The sequence below is a fragment of the Pezoporus wallicus genome, unplaced genomic scaffold (assembly GCF_028554395.1).
Source record: "Pezoporus wallicus isolate ANWC-B61680 ecotype Strahan unplaced genomic scaffold, APGP_CSIRO_Pwel_v1 contig_8013, whole genome shotgun sequence".
In the NCBI taxonomy this organism is placed as follows: domain Eukaryota; kingdom Metazoa; phylum Chordata; class Aves; order Psittaciformes; family Psittacidae; genus Pezoporus; species Pezoporus wallicus.
In genome coordinates, this window is record NW_026636761.1 from 1,187,087 (window position 1) to 1,212,226 (window position 25,140).

At 43.3% G+C, this 25,140-nt stretch overlaps 1 protein-coding gene across 5 annotated transcripts in view; it reads right to left on the reverse strand.

The window, feature by feature from the left end:
• Nucleotides 1-25,140, reverse strand: part of RAPGEF1 (Rap guanine nucleotide exchange factor 1) — an 83,732-nt gene that overhangs the window by 49,678 nt on the left and 8,914 nt on the right. For all 5 annotated transcript variants that reach the window (XM_057401583.1, XM_057401582.1, XM_057401581.1 and 2 more), the window contains exon 2: nucleotides 1,067-1,206. In XM_057401583.1, the coding sequence (XP_057257566.1) occupies nucleotides 1,067-1,206 (140 nt within the window). The remainder of the gene's footprint in view (nucleotides 1-1,066; nucleotides 1,207-25,140) is intronic.

Consider the following 25,140-nt stretch of genomic DNA (forward strand, 5'->3'; position numbering starts at 1 on the left):
ATTTAAAAGAAGGCCTCTAAATTATCTCAACGTCTTGAAACATCGTTGCAATTAAAAGCCTTCAAGGAGTACTCTCCGATTATTCTTTCATTTTTCAATAGCAGCCAGCAATGCAAGCTCCTCGGCTCAAGAAAGCACATCCATAGCCTCCTGGGGGAAAAAAAACCCTACAGTCTGGGAAATAAAAGCCTCATCATCTTCCACCTGATGGTGCAGAATAGGGCCAGGAATCCCTGCAGCGACTTCTCTGGGTGTTAAGCACATCACACAGAAAGATAGCTGTATCTTGCCGACTGCTTTCAGTAACACTACAACAACCCTCAGCAGAGATAATCTGAAAAGGTTTGCACTCCTGGCACTGCACACTGGATGAGACTTTCAACAACTGGGAAAGACTGTGAATTATCATAAATAACCTCATTGGTCTTAACTATCGGCTTGAAAACTGACTGCAACAGTACTGTTACAGAGACAGTCTCCAGCCTACAAAATGAGGTCACAACAGCAGAGGAGATAACACTGCCATGGGTTTGTGCTGGGAAAGAGGGGTGACCTCAGCTCTTAGAGGACTTGGAGTATGTTGGGGCTGAGGAACAGTGTGCTGGGATCAGCAGCTGCTTGAACACATCTGTTTGACTCCCTGCTGATGTCAGAGATTGAGCACATCTTTGGACCAACTTCATGGATTTGCTTGCCTGGGTTTTGGGGTTTCTGAAAGGATCCATTCCAAAACCAGGCAGTTATCTGGAAGCTGTAAGCATAGCCATAGGGTGTGGAGCATTGTGGAGAGAGATGTGTCATGCCATATACTACATGCCATAACGCGACAGATAATTGCTTATGGCAGGAGGTCTCATCAGGCTCTCCAAAGGGAAGTACATGCCTTGGTTGCTCTTACTTTACACTACACAGTACAGTTTATAACTGACCATAAAGTAACACTGATGATCCTGGAAAATCTGCAGAATTCTGCAGAGGACAAAGTCACACACTGGATTTTGATAAAGTGAGTACCAGCAAGCAAAACAACAGCAAGACTAATAGAACAGGTCCTTCAACTGCTTACTTTGTTCACTGACTTCTCTGGTGTTTTCACTGTCAGGTCAACTTGCTTTCCTTTCTTTGAAGGGGTTCTCTTTATTTTTGGTGAATGAAACTTGCCCTTCAACTTCATAGTGAACGAGGAGAGATGGGAACGCTCAGAATCTGGGAAGACAAAGAAACACAGTACTGGATTAGGGTGAAATTGTTGAAACCGGGGACATTGTGCTACAGCATTATCTGGGATATAACTGCACCATGTAAATTTATTGCAACCTTGTAAATTTGTTGAGTGGAACAGGATAAAAATATAATTGTGGCTCTCTATTAGGCTTCCAACTGCAGTATCACCATCATTTCCTGCTTCCCCTCAGAGGCAGCAACACTGTAGTGCAAAGGCAGGAATAGGAACACCTCTCTTAAAAGCACTTATCCCCAGCAGATCCCAAAGTACTTTACAAAGGAGGTAATCAGCATTGCTCTCTTGCAGATGAGTCAAAGGGATGAAGTGACTTGTTCATAGACGTCTGGCAGAGCAGAGCTCCTGCCTGTGTCTTCACTGGGGGTCAGCAGCCACCATGGGTGTGCAGGCAGGGTTCTGCCTGGTACCCAGGACCAGTGGCTGCACCAGGTCCTTTCCGATGTTATGCCTTTCCTAGGCTGCTGATCTCTGCTCACTTGGCAGCACCACCTTTGGATGTGGCTCCATGGATAATGCGAACAAAAATGCCAGCCCTTGTCAATTACAATAGATTTCACTTCAAATGTACTAGAGAAACCAACAACCAGAGGGACCACTTCAATACCAGGGCATCCTTGAAGGGGCTTAAATACAAACGGCTCGACCCTTTTAACAATTGCATTTTCATGGGGTTTTGAGTATCTAAAAGCAGAAGTCTCAAAGGTTAGCAATCATGCCATATGCAGACTTACCGTTGAAATATATTTTTATCTGTTTAGCCACAAAGCTAAATAAAACTACGCTTCCTTGTAGAGAGCAATTCAGAATGCATTTCGAGCAAAGAGCACTTTAATAAATGAAGGTCTGAACTGCTCTCTAGTGACTCAGATAATTCAGCAGAAGTTACCAAACTTGCCTTTATATTAAAAAGAAAAGCAAGCAGTTTTGCTGTATGTTCCATTTTTCTTTTAGATTACTTGGGAATTGACTGCCCTGGCTGTAATGAGCCCAAACACCACAGCCCCATGCATGCAGCACTGCACCACCTTGTTAACATGCAGCCTGCAAACAGAAAAGGCTGCTGAGTCAAATCTAGCACCCAGAAGCTAAATACCACACTGCAGCACAAACACAGCTCCTCGTACTCAGAAATTACCTAACCCAAATCAAGGGAAGGAACCTGTGCTTGCCTCCCCAAAGGGCTGTCCCTTTAAACTCAGTTTCCTGTACTGTGTTAAGACCCTGCTATTAACACCTTTACCAGAGCTAACCCTCTGGTTAATTGTGTCCTCTAGAGCACAGTCTTGCAGGCATGCTATTAATGGAAGCTGCACCAGCACCAATTGTCATCTAGTGTGGCTGCAGACCTCCATTTACAGGAGTAAATGCATTTCCAAGTTTTCTTTGTATCATAAAATCCCGTTTAATGCTCTGAGGAGGGAGAAACTAAAGACCTTGGTCACTGCAGATAAATCCAGACATATCAGTTGGCCTCTGAAGAATCGCTTACAGCAGCTGGCACCTTAACTTAGCAACGATTTACGTCATTGCTTTACATCTACAAGGGGATCTCCAAACCTTTAAAACCCCTCCGGCTCCACAGGGCGCTGAAGGTCACCACTGAAAACAGTTCCTGGCTGCTGTGGTTATGCTCTTGTACTAACCCCTCCAACAGTTCATAGTTATTTCATACACCATAGGAGTATTTCTATACATGCATGTGTATGCATGTATGCTTGCCAAGAAAAGTCATGGCTCTGAATTTATTTGTCAAGGACTGGCAAACAATTGCAACAATTAATCTGTAGGGAAATAATAGTAGCAGCAACAAACTGTATCTGGCTCCTCCACAGGCTGCAGTAAGATCCAAACTGCTGGTCTGAGTAAGAGAATGTTCAATACCTACAGAACCCTCCATTGCCTATGGTGATAATTTTGCCTTCTAGGGAATAAGACATTTGGAAGGGAAAGATTTCATAAGACTGCCATTTCCTTTTCTCCTTCCACCAGACATCTCTACCCACCTTTACGGGCAAGCAGATGAACAGATGAATAAATGTGTGCGTAGGGTGAGGAACCTCCAAAATGAGATGTTCTGTCAGCAGAGAAAGTTTCTCTTCTGCTAACAGCAGATCCCCATCACCACCACCACCCTAACCACTGCCCTTTGCTCTCTTTACCCTTCCATCACATCAAACACTGCATCATTTGCATGCCACGCTCCAAGGCGACACAGACCAACAGAGTGAGGACAGGAGCGAGTGTCTGGAGCAGAATAGGAACTTCTTAAAATAGTACTAATGAAGTAAAGCAGCTGGCATTTGCAATAATAATAAACGTTACTGTTTGAACAGCCCTGTTAAGTCCTGCTTTGAAGACCACAAACTAATGCAGCTTTTTTCTGCCATGTCTCTCCATCTACAACAAGGCATTTTCCAGATCTCATCTGCTCACAAGTTTCTGATGCATTTGCAGTTAAACAAATGAGTCACAAACCAATATTCTCCAACACTCAATTATGTGTAGCACTTAAAAATAGCACTTTTCTTCTTCCAAGCACATTACAAACATCTTCTTCTCATCCTTAAACAGTTAGGTCTTAACCTTACTCTGCAGATGGGAAGCAGGCACAAAGGTGAAGCAACTTGCCTGAATAGAGCAGAGGGTGAGTCAGTGACTCCAGTATAGCATCTCCATCCAACTGCAGGCCCCCATCCCTATCCCCATATTCACGAATCAAGCCGTGAAGCTACTGTGATTATATTCAGTGAATGCCAACAGACATTATTCAGCATGATGGGCTTTAAGCTTTTCAAGCAGATATATCATTCAAGCATGATAAACAGAATTTGCATTTTAATAAATCGGGATGAAGTAGTACAAAGGAGAAGTCAGGAAGGTGTCCTGGTTCAAAGGCAGCAGTTACCTAAGCTTTTACAGACGAGGACTGAAACCCTCCTGCAAAAAGCAAAGCTGAGTGACGTCCTAGAATGGGTACATAGCACTGGTCTGCTTTGAGAAAGTCACTTTCTTTACACTATATCCTAATTTAAATATCTAACATGTCCCATATCTGCGCAGTTAAAATATTCAACCAGGACAGCATGCCTTTACAGATCAATTAATCTGATAATGTACAGAGAGAAGCAGAAAACAGAGTCATGGCAGTGTTCAAACCACCTTCCTGCCTGTCTGCAGTAACCAAACCCCTTAATGCAGCATTGAGGTTGTTCCCTGAGCTTGGTAGCCAGCCCACTGGAAACTGTTCTATCATATTACCCTCGACTCCTATTGATGAATAACCAGCAGTGTTTAACTGGAATCTCAGCACTGGCTTTCTCAACTTCTCTTTCTGCTTTTTGGTGTGCAGGAGGAGGCTACCCTGCACTTCTGTGCAGTGTCCAAGTACTAACAGGATGAATGGGAAAAGACAAGGTCATAAGCTTGATGGAGTTATATCAACTGAAAGGGGAAAAACTTGAGGTAGTGTTGCGTTGAAGCATTTCTGTCTCAAAGGAACCACTTTCCGTCCCCTTGTATTTCACCTGCCCAGATTTCTCTGCTGTGAAAAAACCCCAATCCCTTCAAAACTACTTTACTCTGGATCCGAGTTTCTTGATTTCTGACTGGAAGGTTTAATACGTCACTCGTCTCACTGTTAATTCCATCCCCTGTTAATGAGACTCCCGCTCCGTTGTGCTTGAACGCGCTCCAGCTGTTGAGTCACGGCCCCGCTCAGCTCTCGGGCTCCTCTCCCCCCGAACGGCACGTGTCTGGGGTCCGACCACACACACAACAGGAGAAAGCTCACGTTATGTGCCTGCTCCAAGCAGCCCCGCTGCCAAGGGTGGCCACAGGGGAGCTTTGGTACCCCTTGAGCCCTACTGGGCTAGGGAGGCCACAGCCACCTCGTCCCCTGGCAGCTCCACCAGCCCTAGCAAAGCAGTGCTGCCTGCCAGTTCGCTGACAGAAAGCTAAATCTGGTGAGGAAAGAACTGCAGATTTTAAACAACAGCAGATTAAGAGGCACAAGGGAAGGCAGATAAATCAGCTTACGTGCTTGATGGTGAAGAAACTAGGCTGCTCAGGGAGAAAGCCAGCAAGTCAAAGCCCAATGTCCACCGAAGCCATAGTCAAACGGTCGCTTTCCACTTGGTTCAAATGAACTCCAGAAATTAGGTCAAAAAACACATGCTGGTGAATTCCACCAACCTAACCCAACAGCAAACTATTTACTTTGAAGTCAAAGTGAAAGTTCAGGGTTTTACAGAGCTCGGTCATGGCAGACTTTCCAGTTTTGGGGTAACCAGTATATGGGAGGCTTTGGAGATGGGAAATAACCTCTGTCTGCTTCTGGACCTCCTGGTGATGTTTTTGTCACTACAGCACAGCTCAATGGCAGGCAGACTCCAGCAGCAGGGACGGGCAATTCCACTGTTCAACTTGCTTAGTGCGCATATCAAACGGACTGAAAACAGGCTTGGAAAAAAACAAACCCAAAACTTTAGATTACAATACCTTTTCTTTCCTTCACGTGAAAACCTAAACCTTCCATCTTCTCTCCCTCTGGTCGTGCTCACACACCAAATGCCTGCAGCTTTAGAGGCGACAAAGCCTTAAAAAGGGTTATAGTTCATTTTCCAGCTTGAACTGGCTCTTGTGGCTTGTTAGAAAGAACGAAGTGGAGTCTAAAAATCTTATCCCACAAATGGTTCTCTTTTCAAAGGCCATTTGGGTCTCTGCTGGATGCACATATTTAAAAGCTATCAGATTAAAAATAAGAGCAGACATCTCTCCCCATGTCATAATGAAGCTATTGTGCACATTTTTAATCAACCGCTCCTGCCATTTCTGCCACGAGCCCTTTGAAGGCAGAGGTGACTTATGTAATGAGTTACACAACGATGCCCATTAAAATGGCATTTGTTCCCTTGGGCTCAGCTCCATCATTTGTGGAAGACAAAAGGCAAGTTGCAGGGCTTCAGCTAAACCTTTGCTGACAGCGACTTTAAGAGTTCAGAAGCAAAAGGGAAAAAAAATAATGAGCTATAGCTCAAAATGATCTTTCTGCTGAGGGTGTCTGCCTGGTGCTGTGATGCGGTACCCAGCGAGAGGCTACAGGGCTGGGACTGTGGATCTGGCTCCTCAAGACCCAATTCTGCTGTCAAACACAGCACAACAGGTGATTCAGGATGGGCAGATGGGCATATGAGAGCTTCCCACATGCCACAGAGAACAGATCTTTAAAGGTTTTATATGACTACTGCTAGAATTCCCAACTGTCTTCCTTTCACCCTGAAGGCAAGGGCTGTATCTACTGCATACCTGTAAGTATGCACACACATCTGTGGAGCCTCTGCCCTGGCTAAAGCTTTTGGGCTCTCCTGTAATGCAAACATTAAAATAATAGTGATTACCAGAAAATCGAGGCCTTTGAGCTTTGCAGAAATGTTGCTCTAATCTGAAACTCAAACAGCCTCCCTCAGCAGCTGAGAACCTCTACACAAGCACTGGCAGAGCTGACACATTAAGGCACAATGTGAAGCTCACCAGTGAGCTGTGGGAGAAAACTACCAGGAAACTGAAAGCTGCCACAGAAACAGAAAGCTACCACTGGTAAAAGTAAAGGTTAATAATTCTGTGGTGGAGGGCATCTCTTTCCTTGCAACAAAACAGTCAAGCCTGCCAGTGGGTAGCTATAAGGATGGAGAGGAAGAACTAGGCTTTCAAGGAGAGTTGAACAAACAGATGATGAGAACCCCAGATAAGTTCTCAGCCCTTTCACACCTGCAATGCGTAACTCTGCTCAACAGCCTCCTGCTACATTTCACGCCCTCTTTCTCCAGAAGTCCTGGGGATGTTCAGACATCTAAAAATGCTGATATGCAGCGCTTGTGCGGTGCTGGGTGTTCTCAAAGGGATGAACTGGGATCCTGAATATAGAAAAGACAGAATGTGACGGAACAGAGTTAAAATACCCCTCTTAAATGTATAAGCGTAGCACTGCTGCATGTTGGACACGCTACAGAAGCCTCAGGCCTACCACTTCCATTTCCATTAGTTTACTTTTCTCAACTTTGCCATTACCTCCAGAGACTGAAGCAAAGAGAATTTATTCAGAAACAAAAAAAAGACCTGGTTGGGGATCCAGAAAGGAAAAAAAAAGGGAGGCTCCAGTGTCAATGAGGAAGTTTGCCCACCCTAACCTTTGTACCTTAGGTGGAGCTGTTTGTAAGCTGCTCCAAGTCCCTCTCCAGGGAATCAGACTGCCAGGACAGCAGCCAGGTTTGAGAGGAAAACGGTGGAGGAAGGGCTGCTCGGGAATCAAACAATCGCTCTTGAGCACTAAAGAAACTTTACCACCACGTCACCTTCGAAGCAGCCTGCTTTGGGGAGCAGAAAGCCCCACTGCCCTTTTTGTGTTTTGGCAACATTACAGTGAATGAGCATAACCCAGCGAGCATTAATGATGCGCAGTGACAGCACACAAACTCCTATGGAAAAGGGAGGCTCAGTTCCCTCTCAGCTGGCCAGGCAATGCTCACTGACTCACAGGCTTCATTATTTTTTACGCCACCCTCTGGGGCCTCCAGAGGAAGCAAAACATTTTGGTTTGTCAGAGAGCACATTTCTGTTTTGATCTTTTTCTTCCTTGCAGCCATGAATGAGGCATCTCCAGCTGCAGCAACCTCGAGTGGAAAGAGCTCACAGTGTTCGCAAGGGAAAGGGGAGGCACAGAGGGTAACTTATCAATTCAGCCACGTCTCCCGACTGCAGTGAAAAGGATGGGGGTCAGTCAGTCCCATTCATTTTACAGTGCACTAGTACCACAGCTCCTCTTCCTTCCAGTTTTGTATTTAGAAGCAAATCTTCAGGTTGTGAGGAAAGGAAGATGCACCAGACCAAGCAGCAAGTTCAAAGCAGCTGGCCAGGTTCCCTCCAAGTCCTCTTTTAACCTTAAGGGCTTCAAGAAGAGAGAAATCTCCTTGCATGCAGACCCATAAACCAGGAATCCTTCAGCTGCTGAAAACTGCAGTAATGCCACCCAACCGATTTACTGGGGGGAAGGAAAAAGGTACAATTAATTGAACAAAGGGGGATTTAAGGGAGCAGGACTTTGCTGCCCAAGCTCAGTTTCCTCCAGCGCACCGAAGCTGGCTCTGACACTCCTTTCTGAAACAGATGCTGTAATGTATTGATAAGGAGCAGACAGGACTTCAGTTCTGCTGTATCTGAAAGAAAACCACTGCTGCAGACTGGTCCTGTATCAACTCACAAGCAGAAAGGTTGCCATTTACCAAATCACTAGCAAACCTCTGTGCAGCATCTGGTGAGTCTCTGGTAATTTCCCATTTAAGTACTGATTTTGTACAGCCCTGCAAGCCCGAAAGAACTGATGGGATTACAACACTGGTAACATGACTCGTAACTCCCTCTGTGCCAGCACCAGTAAACCAACGAGAGAGTCAAGTAGCCTCCAACATCAACCAGGACTGCTGTAGTCCATGCTCTTTTTTTACACATAAAACCCACCAAGGCTGTTAACATTTAATTTTAAAGGGAGAAAAATAATCCAACTACAAGGCATAACCTCTGCTTTACTGCGGCAAACTGCTTTGACACAGAAATTGAAATGGCTGGGAGACAATCTACTGAATTTCTCTGTTCACCAAACATGACTTAATATGGGGTCCTTGGGCATCCCCACTCGTCTAGTGGCTTTATGCAGATATAGTCATGACAGTGATTCAGACATCTAAAAATAAAGCCCTGCAGGCACAAGTATGCATGCACACTACCTGAGTCACCCTGGGCTGTAGGGAGCATACGAGCCAAAGCCAATTTGTTTCATTCACACTACTGCCATGGCCAAGCAAAAAGCCTTGTCACTGAGCTCCACTTAAACTCCTTCTCCCCTCCTCTCATTTTACTCGAGCACATTTGGACTCTTTCCATGTTGAAAACCCTTTATAGGCTTGGGTTTCAGTCATATGGCTGTCAGCTTTGAAAGTCAGACCTGAAAGATTATAACCTAATGTTGCTGAAGTTGTTTATCCATCTCCAAGGTGACAGAATGTCGTCACTGGCACTCTACAGGACTGCAAGCAGAAACACATTATTTCAGATGCTTTAGGGAAAAGCCTAATTGCTTGCAACCTGCCCACAGGTTCAACAGCTGAAAAACAAGGTTGTAAATGAGAGCCTTGCCTTTGCATCTGCCCCACTACAACAGCTCTGAATGGGAAAAACTCAGCCCTCTTTCATCCTTAGAGAGTAACCTCAGCTCTCATTCATTAGGCGATGGAAAAAAAGAAGAGAAGCTGGCTCGGATCTGCCTGACACAATTTCCAGTTGCTTTGGACATTACTAATTATAGTCATCTTTATTTTAGACCTCAGATTACAGCCTCTTTGCACATTCAGTCTGACTTGCAAAGCTAACATCTCTTTTCCAGTGAGCTCAGGAGGAACCTTATACCCTGCCCAAAAGCCACCACCCACACTCATATGAGCTGAGCACAAGAAATAAGATCAAAACATGGAAAGCATTTGCTCAAACATGCTCAATTTTATTTCCTTCTTTAGCAAGTGGCATAGATTAAGGGCAACAGTCCAGGTGAGAGTGTGATGTAAGCTCTTTTCCATGCACGTTAAGAGATGAGCTAACTGTTCTGTAAAGAAGCCTCATTTCTCACTGTTCTGACTAGCACTGTATCCTCAGGGTTCAGATGCTGAAAAGCAGATACTTGGCTCAGTAAGATTAAACATGTCTGCACAACTCCAGTGCACCGTGCTGGGGGCTCACACCTCTGCAAGAGAAAGGAAAATGAATTTGAGGAACCAGGCCAGCTCTATCTCCTAAAGGCACTGCAACAGCAGTGTAAACTTCCCTGATACTGCTTACTCAATAAAACAAGGCATCACAGGAGGGCTATGCAAATCTCTGAACTTTGAAGTACCACTGTGCTGTTGCCCCAAAGGGTCAGCTCTCTATCTCCACATACACAGACAAGCATGTGCGCAAAGAGATACAGCAGCACCGCAGGTGTGAAATTTCTGATGTAATCAGGTCAGAAGCTGCTGTTACATGCTTGTCGTGCTGCTTGCACAAAGGGTTAATGAGCTGTAGGCCATATCCTCAGTTCCATACCCTGTTCTATACCTGATAGGATCTGCAACCAAACCACCAGTTTTATTGCCTGCCTACAGGCAGGAGGAAATTTTAGTCTCCTATAAGCACAATTTGAAACATTGGTGCCTCCAGCAAGGGGAAACCGAGATGTTAATTGAACTGAGCAGCCCAGGAGGGAGCTCCCTCTTTGTTAGCTGTAGGATTAGCACATCCCTAGACCATCATGGCAGGAAACATGAGGTAGCTTACAGAGTCTAAGTGGGACGTCTGCCTTTACATTCTACTGCACTAAACATTAAAGGTTACTTTAGCAGTAAACAATTATTTGTGACGACTCTCTGTTTTATCCCATCTTCTCATGCCAGAATGAAAATCTCCTGGTTACGTTGCTCCTACACACAACTGGTTCAAGGAGAAGGCAACTGCTACAAACACCTGCAGCTCTCCCCAGTCTTCTCAGCAAATCCTGACTTTAAAACAATCAAATCTTTTAAAATTATAGAGAAAAAAAGAAGAAAAACCCAGCAGATCTGTACAAGCATCAGCAGGAACACAAGGGGATTCTGAAGGAATGCAACAGCATCAGTAACACAACTGAGCCTAGCATGGAAACAGTCCCTAGACTTTTACTTGTTAATTTAATGCTGAAGAAAAAGCAGCTATTCCTTGGCTATTTTGGAATATGACGTAGCCTAATGCGGTGGTAAGTTTGGAAACTCACATAACAAGGGGATAGCGAAGCCTTCTTTCTTTGGAGCTTAATTCTTTGCCGTCACGCAATGTCATCTCTTGTATCACCCAGGCTGTCTGTATTTAAACAGGTAGCTATCTTTAATGGAAATTAACAAATGGGGGCCCTACTAAGAATCAGTTCCTATTTTTAATGAGCTTCCACTTTGTTGATACAGGAAGCTGGCCTGCGTTTCAATAAGAAACACCCTCAACACTGACATACAACAGCAGGGTGACAGCTAAAGGGAACTAAGCTGAGACTGTATTTTACCAGAAACAAAGTTTAACCTTATCTCAGCATCTCTTTATAGTCCTACTGAAACAATCCTTTCATCGCTGAATAAATCTTGGTGCATTAACAGCTACTTGAGCGTGGTTTTTACTTACTGTCCATTATCATACCCCATCCCATGCAGAGCATGTCATCAGGTTTCGGAAGTGAGATTCTGGCCAAGAGCCATATCTACCAGGGAGGCACTGGGTGCCACATGAATCTCTGAAAAAAAGCGTGTTTTAAAACCCAGTGCCCAGAGAAGCTGTGGCTGCACCATCCCTGGCAGTGTTCAAGGCCAGGCTGGACAGGGCTTGGAGCAACCTGATCTAGCGGAAGGTGTCCACAAACTGGATGAGTTTTACAGCCCCTTCCAACCCAAACCATTCTATGATTCTGTAATTCTGTGGCAGAGAGACCTCAAGTTTCTATAAATAAGAAATAATTTTGTACAGCATTTATAGTTAATTTGGTTTTGACAAAGCAGCAAAACCACAACCAACAAAGCTATTTAAGTCTCTGCAACACAATACGCGATTGCGTGGCGATCCTGCCATCCAGCTCTGAAAGGTGAATCAATACTCATTCCAGCTCGTGGTGCACCGAGCCATACTTTGGGAGCTCTGGGGGTCCACGTGGAAAATAGCAGCTAGTCTGTAACGAGAAACTTCAGCTCCACAAGGCCTCAAGCTGCATGGTGCTGGTCTGGCAGCCCCGAGAGGGCTGAGGGTCGGGTCAGGGTATGCTCTATCACGTCCAGGGAGCGCTGCCTCCTCGCTCAGGCTAAGCCTGGTGCTCTGTCAAAACTTCAGTGTGATTAACTGTATGCTCTGTGGAAAAACATTCAATAACCTACTGATTCCTGCTGCACATTTAGTATGTCACAGCAGCTGGGTTCAGAAAGATGTTTATACAAAATACCTCTGGTACCATTATTAGGAGGGTAAACACCTCCCAGACCTTCTGTGCTTCATATTAACAACTGGTAACGCACAACCACCCTCCATAATCTTCATCCCTGTTGGATTCTGCAGCATCAGCTGGGTGCAGCCAATGAGCCGAAAAATGACACCATAGTAAAGCAACAAGAAACACTGTAAACCATCTTTCAACTAATCAAGAACCACCTATAACGTTGCAAACATGAAACCGACTTTGTACGTATGACCTGTGTTTATTATTTTGCAGTCTAAGCTAGTACTAAGCTTTGTGTCAGCGTAGTTAAAAACCATAGCTTTGTAATTGCTAATATCACAAAAGACTGTGTGTCCAGCACTTGGCAATAAAAGGGGGGCAGACAGCAATGTCAAAAATAGGAAAGCAGACTTTTCTATTTTATCTACTCTTATCTGAAAACTCATGGGGGGGAGAAGGAAGGAGGAAATAGAAGGAGGAAGAAGAGGAGTTGGGGTGCTGCTTGGCAAGAAATACGCATGTGTGTTGTGGGAGGGGGTTGAGAGGAGTTGAACACTGCAGCCATTGACTGCAGGACCTGAGCAAACATCTGCTCCCCACAAGGAGCACAGCTCCCTGCACGGCTTCACGAGACTTCCAAATTGAGCTTGGACTTCACTTATTTGAGCAGTGGGTTAGGGAAGCTTCCCTTTCCTTTCTACCCTGTTTACAGATTTACTCAGCAAACTCACTTGGCCTCCCTCCCCAAACAAACAAATACATTCTGCCTTTTTGATCCTCTGTGTGCTCATGGACTCTACTCTGAGCTCAGCAAATAAACTCTCCGCTACACCTACTTCTAAAGTGCTGATTCCTGCAGAAGAATGACAGATGGAAGATCTCTCCCCTGCTTCATTTTTGGCAACTCTGCAGTCAGGAAGGCACTCTAAATGCGCCCCCATTCTTCATTAACCTGAAAACCAGCTGTGTATCTATTGCTAAGAGTGCAAAACTAAAGATGTCTCAAACAAATCATGGAAAAGGCATTTGATTTTGGAAAAATGCTTCATTAAATGTGTTGAGAGTCTCCAGTTCCTCTGCAGAAGGCTCCTACAGTCTGTATGACTTTAAACGGTAACATTTCCATGTCTATCCTGATATTGCACACAAGCCATAGGTACAAAACACCCAGAACGGTCTGAGTGCTGTTATTTGATAAAAACCCAGCACTATATATAGCAGTCACAATGTTAAATTATGAAACTGAACCCATTCATATGGAAACTTTGACAGAGGCCTCTCACAGAAGACATTTTCAACAGGGATTCAAATCACTTATAAAAGAGAATTAAAAATATAGAGAAAATACCTCAAGTACAGTCAAGTTAATGTGATATTTGTTGGCTAAGAACAGAGCAGGTGAAGAGCTGAGCTGGTTTTCTGGCAGCTGTATGAATCTATATAAGGGAGAGCGCCTGAAACTACAATAAACTGGTATTTATTATGATAAAATATACAAACATGCAAAGCCACAAGAATCCTACAGCTCAGAATTTACAATGAGGGCTGTTCCATGCATAAAAGTGAATTCAAATCAATGTGAGGGCTAGAAACTCACATTCATTATTCCCAAAGAACTCCCTACACAGTTTTGCTTCAGAATAAGACTGGCCAACTGCAAAGTGGATTTGGCAAATCAAAAGACAAACTGGAAATAAAGGACAATATTCAAGGATAAAGCTCATACAGATGGGAAGCTGCTTCTGAAAGATAGAAAATGACAAACTCCTCGAAGAAGGAGATGACAAATCTTCCATCTTTTTCTCATAGGAATTCTTCCTACAATCCAGTGGCCTGTTCTCAAAATGGTTTGTGTCTGTTTCTTTTTTCCCAGTTAGTAGGATTGATTTTATTTTGTCGTATTTATTTATGTAAAGGACACTCCAATGGAACTATAGGGAATCAGGAAAACGGAGGAAATAAACCTGTTCCTCCAACATTCTTCATTGTAAAGCAGAAATTCCTGATTTGTGCTCTCATGTTAAGAATTGGGTCTGCTTTTGCAAAACAACCCAACAAAGTGCCAGCTCCACTGAACTACTTTGTCATTCACAACCCAGTGGAAGGCAAGTCAACCGTAGGCCTAACGGCAAAGCTCTAGGCTTACATTCAGTCAATAAGTCTAAACAAAGCCTAACCTAGCACCGAACAGGCATCTAGTTTTTACATGGGAATTTGCAGAATGTTAATTTTGCCCCTTTAATATCAAAACTGCCATCTCTGTGGCTCTGAAATGACTGTGTGATGGGCCTTCATTTTACAAAGCCAGAAATTCATGGCACAAACGGGTAAGAGGTGGGGATCCAGAACAAGTGACACTTGCCATCAGTCACATGAAAATCTAATGCAGAACAGATGCAAAACCACGTCAATATTGGCAGAGGACCTACCTGGATGACAGCAGCTCAATGTCACCGTGAGTGGCATTAAAGGACAAATGGACTAACTGTGATCCTGAAGCCACATAATATTCCTATAATCAGCTTAAAGCACACTGCCAGTCAACAGCCAGCAGAGAGTAAACAGTTTGGCAAAGCTGTTCAAGCAATAATCAGGTTACTGGGAAATAAATGACCAATATTCACAGCAAATGACCCGGCATAACCCATCTCACGATCCCTAACAAGCTCTCCAGATTTAACAGTATGGATGCTTACAGTTGCTTTCAACATTTCAAACCAAAGAAACCACTGCCTCATAGTCTTAATTGCCTCCCTCAGCAAAGCAGAAGGGGATTTGGAGTCTCCATAAATTCCTACTAGCAAAGGAATCAGGCCATTAATTTTCTAACATTCAGTCTACCGGGCTTATTTTACACCATCACTAGCCAAACCAGAGTCCAATAATGAGATGATCTATTTGGAAGTAATATTTTGCTTGGAGGAAAAAAAGAAACATCATTTTCATCTATAATACCCATAAATCACTTTATTTACGGACTACAGCTTGGGGACTCAGGGCCGGTCTAGTGATAGGATTTCTCTTCTATTTGCACCATGTCAGCATCTGCTCTCTTCATGCGAAAACAAAAAGCTGCCCAAAGACATTATAGCTCTTTCACACCCTGAACCACCCATATCCCAAAGAGTCTGCCTAGTTCAGTTAGTTATAATCACACTACATTTTGCATATCCTAGCATTTTAGTATTGAAAGTGTTTAGGTGAATATATAATACCAACTGGTAGAGCAGCTCTTGTCCAACTTCAAACAAATATTAAACACTTCTTTATTTGAAATGCTGAAGTCAAACGCTCCAAGGCTTCTTTCACAGAGTGATCATGCAGCAAATGACGGGTATACAAGGTGAACACCAGTAAATACAGTCAAAAGTATCCTCCTCTCCCTAGACATGTTCTTCTGTTCAATTATACTGTGGTAGATATGCTTGTTAAAGGATTTTCACACACTTGAGGAGCCAAGGCTGGTAGGGATTTTTGTATTTTAAAGAAACATTTTACTCCTATATATTCAGTGCTTTTAAAGAGAAGCTCTGATTGTGCTGAATTATTGCATCAAGAAACAATCATCTCCAAGGTAAAAGGTAAGAGAAATATCACAACAGGAAGAAGAGAAATGATATTCCAGATATGAGAGCAAACAACACTGCTTTCAAAGCGTGCTGGGGGCTATACAGAGCCCACTTACTGCAGATAGGAATTCAGATTGGATTTTGGAGGTCTAATCTGAAATAAAGTCATAATATTCCTGGGGGTAAACAGCTCCAGAGAGCATTAGTGTTATAGAAAGAGGCTGCTTTGACCAAATTACCATCACTCTTACTTGAAGTCACATCTTCTGGTTGTGTATTAACCCAATAATCTTGTATGATCTTCACCTCAGTCTATCGTTCTCCCTCCACAGTAGCACAGGCCAGAAAGGGGATTCCAGAGTTCAAGCCCATTCTCTTGCTGGATTATAAAAATCACAGCGTAACCGTATCACACAAAAGCTCATCCACTGGGACCTGATGCAAAACAAGGAGAACCAACACAAGGAAAGCAAACAAGGAAAGCAAACAAACAAGGAAAATCGTTAAACAAAGAAGGAAGATCTTTGAAATCATCAGTCCATTCACTTTAGTGCTGTTAATTCACAATGATATTGATTCTTAGAGCACGTTCTAAATTTTCAGCAAAATAAGTGTCATTTTATATGAAAAATACGACCTGCATTTGAATTTCTGAAGAGGAGCACAGATGTACACAACACTTTGCATGTTAAATACGGGCTTCAATTTCACACGTGCCCATCTTTTCAATGGCAAATCTGTTCTGACACTGCTTATTGTACCAGGATCTACAAAATTCGGAGCCACAGAGTTTTGATAGCAAACAGGCTGTCTACAGAGAGGCTCAACAGTGAGAGAAGGAAAAAAGAGGCTGCTCGGTCGTCAATCAGACTCTTTTTAATCAGGTTGAAACGCTTTGCTGCAGAGAGGGGGGTTCAGTCTCTCCAATCCACATTCCCATCCCTCATGCTGCTTTCTTAATTAGCAGCAAGTGGGCAACAGCTGTCAGTAGCCTGGAGGCCAGAAAGTTATCAGCAAAAGGGGCATGCGTAAAGGAGAGAGACACGGGGGCAGCCACAGAACAGGTCTGTTAAATGCACGAGTGGTCAATGCACGCAGGAGATCCGGCCCCAGCCGAAATGGCATAGTAACACATGGGCCTCGTATGCTGACACGGAGAGGATGCTCTTCCTGCTGGCTTTAGTCTGGTTGTTTCAACATATGACTAATAACAGGAAAATTTAAACCTAGAATAGAAGGAAATGGGAAGGCCACCCTAATGTCTCGATGGAAATACATGGGGGTCAGTTCAAAGGCACAGCGTAATATAGTCTTCAAGATTGTTCCTGAGGTTTTAAGCATAAAAGTTGAAGCACGAGAGAGAGGGAGGAGAAAAGATGTTTTACTTAAAACTGCAGAGAGAAACTGTGGCAGAAGATATGAACTTAACCAGAGGTGACTAGAAGCCGTAACCTCAAACAGTACGAAAGAAAACTCTACTCAGTCATTACTTCTGTATTAAATCCTACAAGCCCACGTCATTGGTTATGACCTTATTGCACCACATATTAGACTAATATGGATCAAAAAAGAAATTTCTGCCCTAGAAAGATGATACCCTCTGGTCAAGCCATGTGCTTATCTGGCAACACAACTCCAAGACCCTGGATGATCAAGGAATAAAGTAATTGCTTCCCTGTTGGATGCACTGATTACTGTCATTTGTGGCAACGAGGAACTCAGCAAAAGCGTTAGCAATAAACTGCATTATTAAAATTTCCCACTGCCTATTTGTTAATGAAAAATTGCCACGATCCTAACTTCAGCTCCTTCCAAAGTCAGGCTTTTGAATTTGGCTTTAACCTTCTCAGAAAGCAGAGATTTGGAGCAATTTTCTGAGGCCTGTCTGGCAGGCTGCAGTTCTGCCAGTTCTAAATATATATCAGCTTTCTGAGCATGAACCTCCACAAGGGAAGCTGGGCTGAAGATGGAAGCATTTCCCCAAGCTGCCAGTAGTCTAGCAACACATCTACAAACCCTCATCAAATTAAGTGCTTAATTACAACTCAGACTTTGAGACTCTGGAAATTAGGATAATCTTCTGGGAAATTTATTAGTCTCCCACAAAAGAAATTGCAACATACAAGCCAAAAAAAGCGCAGAGCTTGGAGAGTGTTAGCCCATCAAATCACACCTTGTACTAGATTCCTCACCCTAATGCCTGGAAAATACGAGGTGAGATCTGCAACTCCATTTCAGATTCTTGAGCCTCTGTGAAGGATTAGTATCAACATAACCAAGAGGTTAAACCATGAACAGCAGTCTCTTGTAAACAGTTGAGAAACGTTTGAGAAGAGGTTGATGGAAAGCTAAGTGTGCACAGACCTTCTCACACATTACTTGGGGAGTGTAATAGAGGCAGGGCTGCAAAGGGCATTGCTTGGAGAAGGTCTCAACACAGGCACTCATCACACACCACCTAAATTTTGCCAGCAAATCACGGCTACAGCCCTGCTCTGTTCCTCTAGGTGGCATGCTCTGTGCACACAATATAACCTGCGTCTTCTCACAAATGGAGATGCCACCACTACACAGCACATCTTCCCTTCCTACTACCTAATGAGATCTGAAATGCCTTAAAAACATGAACTAACAACCCACTCACAGGGTATACAGCTCCAGTGATAAACTGAAAAGCCCACAGAAGCTTATGGAGAAGTGGACATCATCTGACCAAAGTTCTATCATACCAGTAAATGAAACACAGGCAGAAGTTGTACTCACTATTCTCACCTCACTACAGACAGCACTCTCCATCACCACCCATCATGAAGTAAAGGGAACAGAATAAATGCTTGCACAATGCTCTAAAAATGTAAACTCTAGATAAACACTAAGCATTACATATTTCCCTCTTTGATTCATGAAATCACTGCATCAAAGGAAATTGAATCTTGTTCTCAAAATAAGCCAGAACATCCCACATTTCCCATTGCTACCACTCTCATAAGACATGACCTGAGGAGCACATTCAGCAGCAGGAGAAGCTCTACCGCATGGGCAAGATGTGTGTGTATGTTTCTTTGCTGTGACACATGCACCACTATTTGCTGGCACACCCCTATACATCTCCAGGACAGCCCCACTGAATCAAAACCTTGTGACACAGGCTTAGACACGCGCATAACCATCAATGCGAGTGCATGCGTCAAAAACCTGTAAACTAAGAGAAACAAAGGGCAGTGGAAGGTGACAAAGAAGAAATCACATCCTGGTATCAAGGACAACAAGGAACAATAGAAAATGAAAAACGGTTCAAACACAGAGCTCAAATGCAGAGTGAACGAAGGAACTGAACTTGGGTTGGAAGTATCTCAGAAGTTGAGCTAGGAAGTGATTACACTGGGTCTACTTGTACACTACATCAGCTATAGATGAAAGGGTTTTCCCCTTCAGCAGCTCATCTCTGCCTACCCAGCTTCCAGGCAGGTTCACATTTGGAGCACAGTACTTCTCATTTACTCTTTTTCTTGAAGCTATGGAAATCTACTCATGGGTTTTGACAGAAGTCAGCTCTGTGATTTAAAACAGAGGATACAACAAAAAGGTCCACATTTTTACTGATGAGGACATGACTCCATTTCAGGTGTGTCCCCTGTCTAATACAGGGCTTGGCAGAAATCCAGCCTAAGTAACACTGGTGCTAGAAGGCTAGGAAATGCTAAAAGCCACAAGATGCCTACTTTCAGAGACAGAAACTGCTACATTAACTCAACATGCGTTAAATCAAATAAATTTGTATCCTGGAGCAAGAGTCTGGGGAGTGTCCAGACAAGCCCTTACAAATAGTACCTAGCCTGAAGTTAAATACTTCTCTGTAAACTATCACACAGACTGTGATACCATAAGAACTAGAAACTTTTTCCAATAGAAAATTCCAAGCGAGTGAAACTCTGAAAGCAGCTCTTGACACAGCTTACCCACGCGTTGGTGCTGATCATTTAAGCTCGCACTGCTTCCTACTGATATTAAGGCTTTCACGGGATTTTTCATATGGCTTACTCATAATGAACAGCTGCTCTGGCAACTGCTGCAGTCAGCATGTACTTCCTGCCTTGAAAAAGAAGTCATCAATACATCTCCGTACAGAAAACTGTACTCTCTTTAAAACAATTCATGATAGGGTTTAGATATCAACTGGCTACGTGCCACCGACACTCCCTTCAACAATGGTTACACCCTCTATACAGCTAAAAATGAAATAGCTGAAAAGGAAGACGTTTTATACAAGTTCCCAGGGTAAAACACATCTGAGAGGCACTGGTCTGGGACTCACATTGTTCTACTGAAAGAATAAGCATCTGAGTCCAAATTGTACTTCCTTCACCACCTTCCCAGACTTGCACAAGAAGAAAATCCAGCTGAGCTTTCCTTTTACACTTCTGGTGCTCTCCAACAGAACGAAATCCCAGCATTTTATAGAACTGTTAAATGAAGAAGAAACGCTGCAGATTATGATTTACCCTTTTGTTAGCATTGCTTGTAGCACCAGCGAGACTGGAGAGCTCTGAAACCCGTTCAGTGTTGACTTTATGCTGAATACAAACGTTGAGTGATCTGCCCATACAGTGAGTCCTCAACCACAGAGATCAACTCGCAGCAATGCTGTTTACAATGCCGCCAGTGAGACAGGGTGTCAAGACAAACATCATTGTATTAATTGCATCTGTTGATTAACCAGGCCAAGAACAGCCTTGTTTCAATCACAGGCCTTATAAGCCAGTACTGAAACGTTACTGTAAGTGTTGAGATGGATGAGTCAACAGATAAAATACAAAAGCCTTTGTAAAGAGACTCTTGCTGGAGTAATTTGATAAGCTGCACAGCTACACAAAATGATGGTCTTTATTGACATAGCTTGCTCATATAGTCCTTAACTTGGTTTTATGTTTCAGTCTTGCTTTTTGCAAGCTTTCCAGTCAAAGCTAGGCAAACACACACATACTGTTACCTTTGCAAAGGTGAAAGATGTGCAAAGATGTGTAACCCATATGAAAATAGTTTAAAATGTTGTATTAGATACTAATCCTGCACACTTGGGGAGCTTACAATGGCTCGTCTCTATTTTGGATGCTGTCCTTGACCTTGTGGAGTGAAAGACCTTTCAAACCATCAGATAAATATAATACTGGAGGCTCAAGGGTCAAACCAAGGAAGGAAGCACTGGCCACACATCACGGACAAACCTCTCTTTCCATTCTTAATCGTCTGACATGATCCCTGCAATGTCGCTTAAGGTCACCAGATTCAGGTTACTGAAAGCATGACATTTTAAACCTGATCTCTCTCTCATCCAAACCCATCTGCAATTCATCTTTTAAGGCTGAGATTATTCATTCTGGGGGAATTATCCACTAATCAGTTTTTATCTCCCAACTAGCTCCTCATGCTTGCAGCTAGCAAAGAGCTCAGTCTGGCAGGGGTTCTTGCTCCCTCTGCTCTTACTAGAGACCATGGTAACACAAAATAGTCCCCCACAGTACATGCTTTTAAATACATTTGATGGCAACTCCATGACCAAAGGTTAAGGAAACTGGCACCAATTTAGCAGCCAACACTTCATGTAGCCAGGGTACAGAGGCACAAAACAAAGCTTCAAGTTATGAATTGCTTTGCCTGGGCTGAGCACTAGCTCTTTACATCTTCTTGCAAAGGGAACTGCTCTGTATGATTTTCTCCCACCATGACTTTTTGAAGAAGGATGAAAACTAGGGAAAACCAGAATGCCCCACAGGAAAAGGAAGTAAGGCATCCAGTACTTCCCCTAAAGTACACATGCACAGAAAGAGGTCAGCACTGCTTTTTGGCTCTTACGCACACTTGCCCATTAGCCCGGCTGCTATTCTGTTCAGTATTTGTCAGTCAAATGTGAAACTCAAAAGAAGTATGTGGTCAAGTAAGTCAATACACTGGGTTCCTCAAGTCTTTCTCTCCTACTTATTATAGCTCACCCTCCGCTACAGCCCTGCCTCATTCCAGGAAAGCATTTTGTATCGACTGCTCATTTGCTATGAAAATGGTTTGTTCCATTCACTCATCACAGTATGCACCAGCACAACATTCATTTACGTCTCTATCTCCCGCAGCAGATATCCCTATTCTGCAGGGACATCACAGTAAGATGCATCCTTCATTTGCACGTATCATGCAAAAAAAACCCAAATCCAGGCAGATAAGTTCCCTCCTGTATCTCACCCAGAAGCCAAGCCAATTACTTCACAACTTCCAGTTTGCATCAGGAAACACAGCAAGGTAATGATTTGGGGTTATGTAATTTTCAACTCTGAGGACCGTGTAAAAACAAAACCAAACAGAATTCACCTGGATTTCTCCTGACAAGCATATTGCTGAACTGGCCAAAAATCCTATTTTACCCACTGCAAAAGAGAAATTCTGGAGATTCTTCAGCTGGTATGACTGAGGATAAAGGGCATTTTACGGAGGTACAGTGAGAGCATTCTGGGAAAGAGAGATGCTTTTAATTCCCTCTGGTTCATTTAATAAAATTTAAACATCGTAGCTTAAAATAATCCTGGCAGACAGAACAGGCCAGACCTTCGGATCCAACATCCAATCCATCAAAACTGTTCTCTACCCTCTCCTTGGGTAAAATAGCAGGGATGGAGAAAAAGAATCCATTTACGCAGAAGAGCAGAAACCTCTCTACCCAAACCCATTTGTTTTACTCTGCAAATATTGACAGATGAGTAATGAAAACTGCTGCAGACACCGGCTCCTCTTCAAGGCAGCATCAGTTACTAAACCACAACCACAGCTGCAAAAATATTAAGGAATTTAACTAAATGACTCTTTCAAGGGCACGGGATTGTAGGAGGAGCCAGTTTCTGTGCTTTGTTATCATCCCAAAGGTTAAGATTAACACAAAGCAGTGTTACTTTTCTGGATTGAAGAGTTTTGAATAACAATTTCATGAAATGTGTCCAACCAAGTATCAATATTTCTAGCATGACTTTTTTCTCCAGTATAACATTTGAAGCTTAGTGTCCTACGTTGCTAAAGCTTTTAGATGTGAAGTACCTCATCTGAGAAGTATTACATGATAAAACCAAATGAAAAGAATAGTAACAATTAAACCCACATCCTGTTAGCTCTCCCCACAGGACAAGCCACAGCACTGATCGCATTGCCAAGAATGGTGTTTTGCATGAGTTAGGAACTTTGGATGCCAGACTCAGATCAGGACTTCGATCAACTGCCATGTTAACAGCACGTGTGTCCTGGGAGTGACTTCAGAATCAGTTCTGCTTTCATTTGATGGGGGATATTTATTTTGGATAGTGTATATTTGGAGCTCCAACAGACCAGATGGCCAATGGCTGTAACCTCGGATGCTATTATTTATACCAGCCCTAAGTACTTACAGAACTTGAGAAGTATCAAAACAACGACATAAGCTAACAACAACCTTCCAGCATCCTTTTTGTTGTTACTAACACTCTTACACACCTTGTTGCCAGAGACTCTCAGGATTTATAGATCCAACTTATCTGCCCAGCTGCCAGAAATTATCCCTCAGATGTTTCCTTAGTTTTCCCTTCTTTATCATGTTAATAGAACATGAAGTGTAAAATACACACTGAGGTGGTAACCCCGAGTGCAGACAACTGTGGTCAACATCCAGGTAAGCATTTTTAACTTATGCACGTAGTAAAAAACCGCAACAATCCCAACAACCCCAGGCAAAGACATGGGTTTCACAAATGTCTGGTCCAAACAATGGTTTAGATCCCTTGGACTTTGGCACTCCCCAGGCTGTCAGCCAAATAGAAGCTCAGAGTTCTCCTGTGTACCACTTGCGGTATTCCTGATGTCTCCAGGGAGCCCTAGGAGTGAAACGTACACCTCAGATTTGAGGTCTAATGAACAAGGCTGTAATTCAGGATAAAACCAAAGAGTAAAAGCTGCCAATGCAGAATTTATACAAGTGCTTTCACCCGAGACAGATAGGAGCAAACCATCTTTGTTTAAAGACTACCTGGAAATGTACACAGACATAATGAGAGCCACATTCTCTCTCCACATGGTTTTAAAGGGTTCATTTGCCCTGCCATTTTTACCAGGATACTCTGGCTTTTAAGAGCAACCCACCCCTCCGCTGGCTCCTCTGAGGTGTCCCCAAAAGGCACACATACTTGCTTTTTTTCCAAAGGATTTTGCTTTTCCTTGGCATTCCCTGTTCCTGGCCAACCAGTTCACAATTCAAGGAGTCTTTGTTCTAGCAGCAAGGGAAAACATTATTTTTTTACCAGTGCTTTTACCTTTCAGCCTGATGCCAGATCATGGGCTGATGGAATGCAATACATCGTGTCTCCTGGGGCTGAGCAGCACAAGGGGAAGCAACGTTAAAAAGGCTAGTATCTACTTCATCTCTGGGAACCAACAGCGAATTAGATAAAACATTACCAGCTCACAGACCCACCACCAGCATCAGGGTTAATATGAAGTGAGCTCCTGCAGGCATCCCCTTTGTGATACGTAAGGTTCTTCCGTTAGTTCTCCCAGCAGTGATCTGCATGTGAGATGGGATCTTCTTCTAACCCGTTTCCTCCCTCAAGTGTCATGTTGTCTGAAGGGTGCACACCATGGCCTAACAGCACATTTGCTTTAGGGCTATGAGAAACAGGCATGCCAAAGTGAGGATGACAGTGAAGAAAAGCCTTCCGAACTCTGCCTCCACCAAAGATGCAGCAAGCCCTTTGCTAAATCAATTCGTTCCATTTCACATAACTATAGTTTCAAGCAGTATCTAAAATCTCACTGAACGGCTTCCCAACAGGACAGAAAATTGCCCAAGGTTGGGATTCATGTCCCCTAACTTAGCTGGGTAAATGCAAGGCGTTAGGGCCTATGCTAGTCATGGTCACCACAGGCTTTTCCTACAGTCTCTGATGAAAGGTGAGCACTTCTAACCCAATATAACCAGTATTAAATCTCCCAGAACTAGAAATTATCAGAATGAAAATCATACATCAAAAAATATCTTAAACTTGATACACCCCAAATAGTACCTGTTTCAGTATAGTGCAATTTTGAGCCAGATTCACAGAACTAATTCTGAGCAAAGGTATTCTCAAATCACCATAAATCTCTCTTTCATGAACTTATCTTACCTTCATCACTACAATAGACCAGACTGACAGAGCAGGAGACAGAAGTACCACTGTTTCAAGTGCCAAAGAGCTAACAGCTATTCATGGAGGAAACAGAAAAACTAAGCTGAAAACAGAGAAAATCCCCAC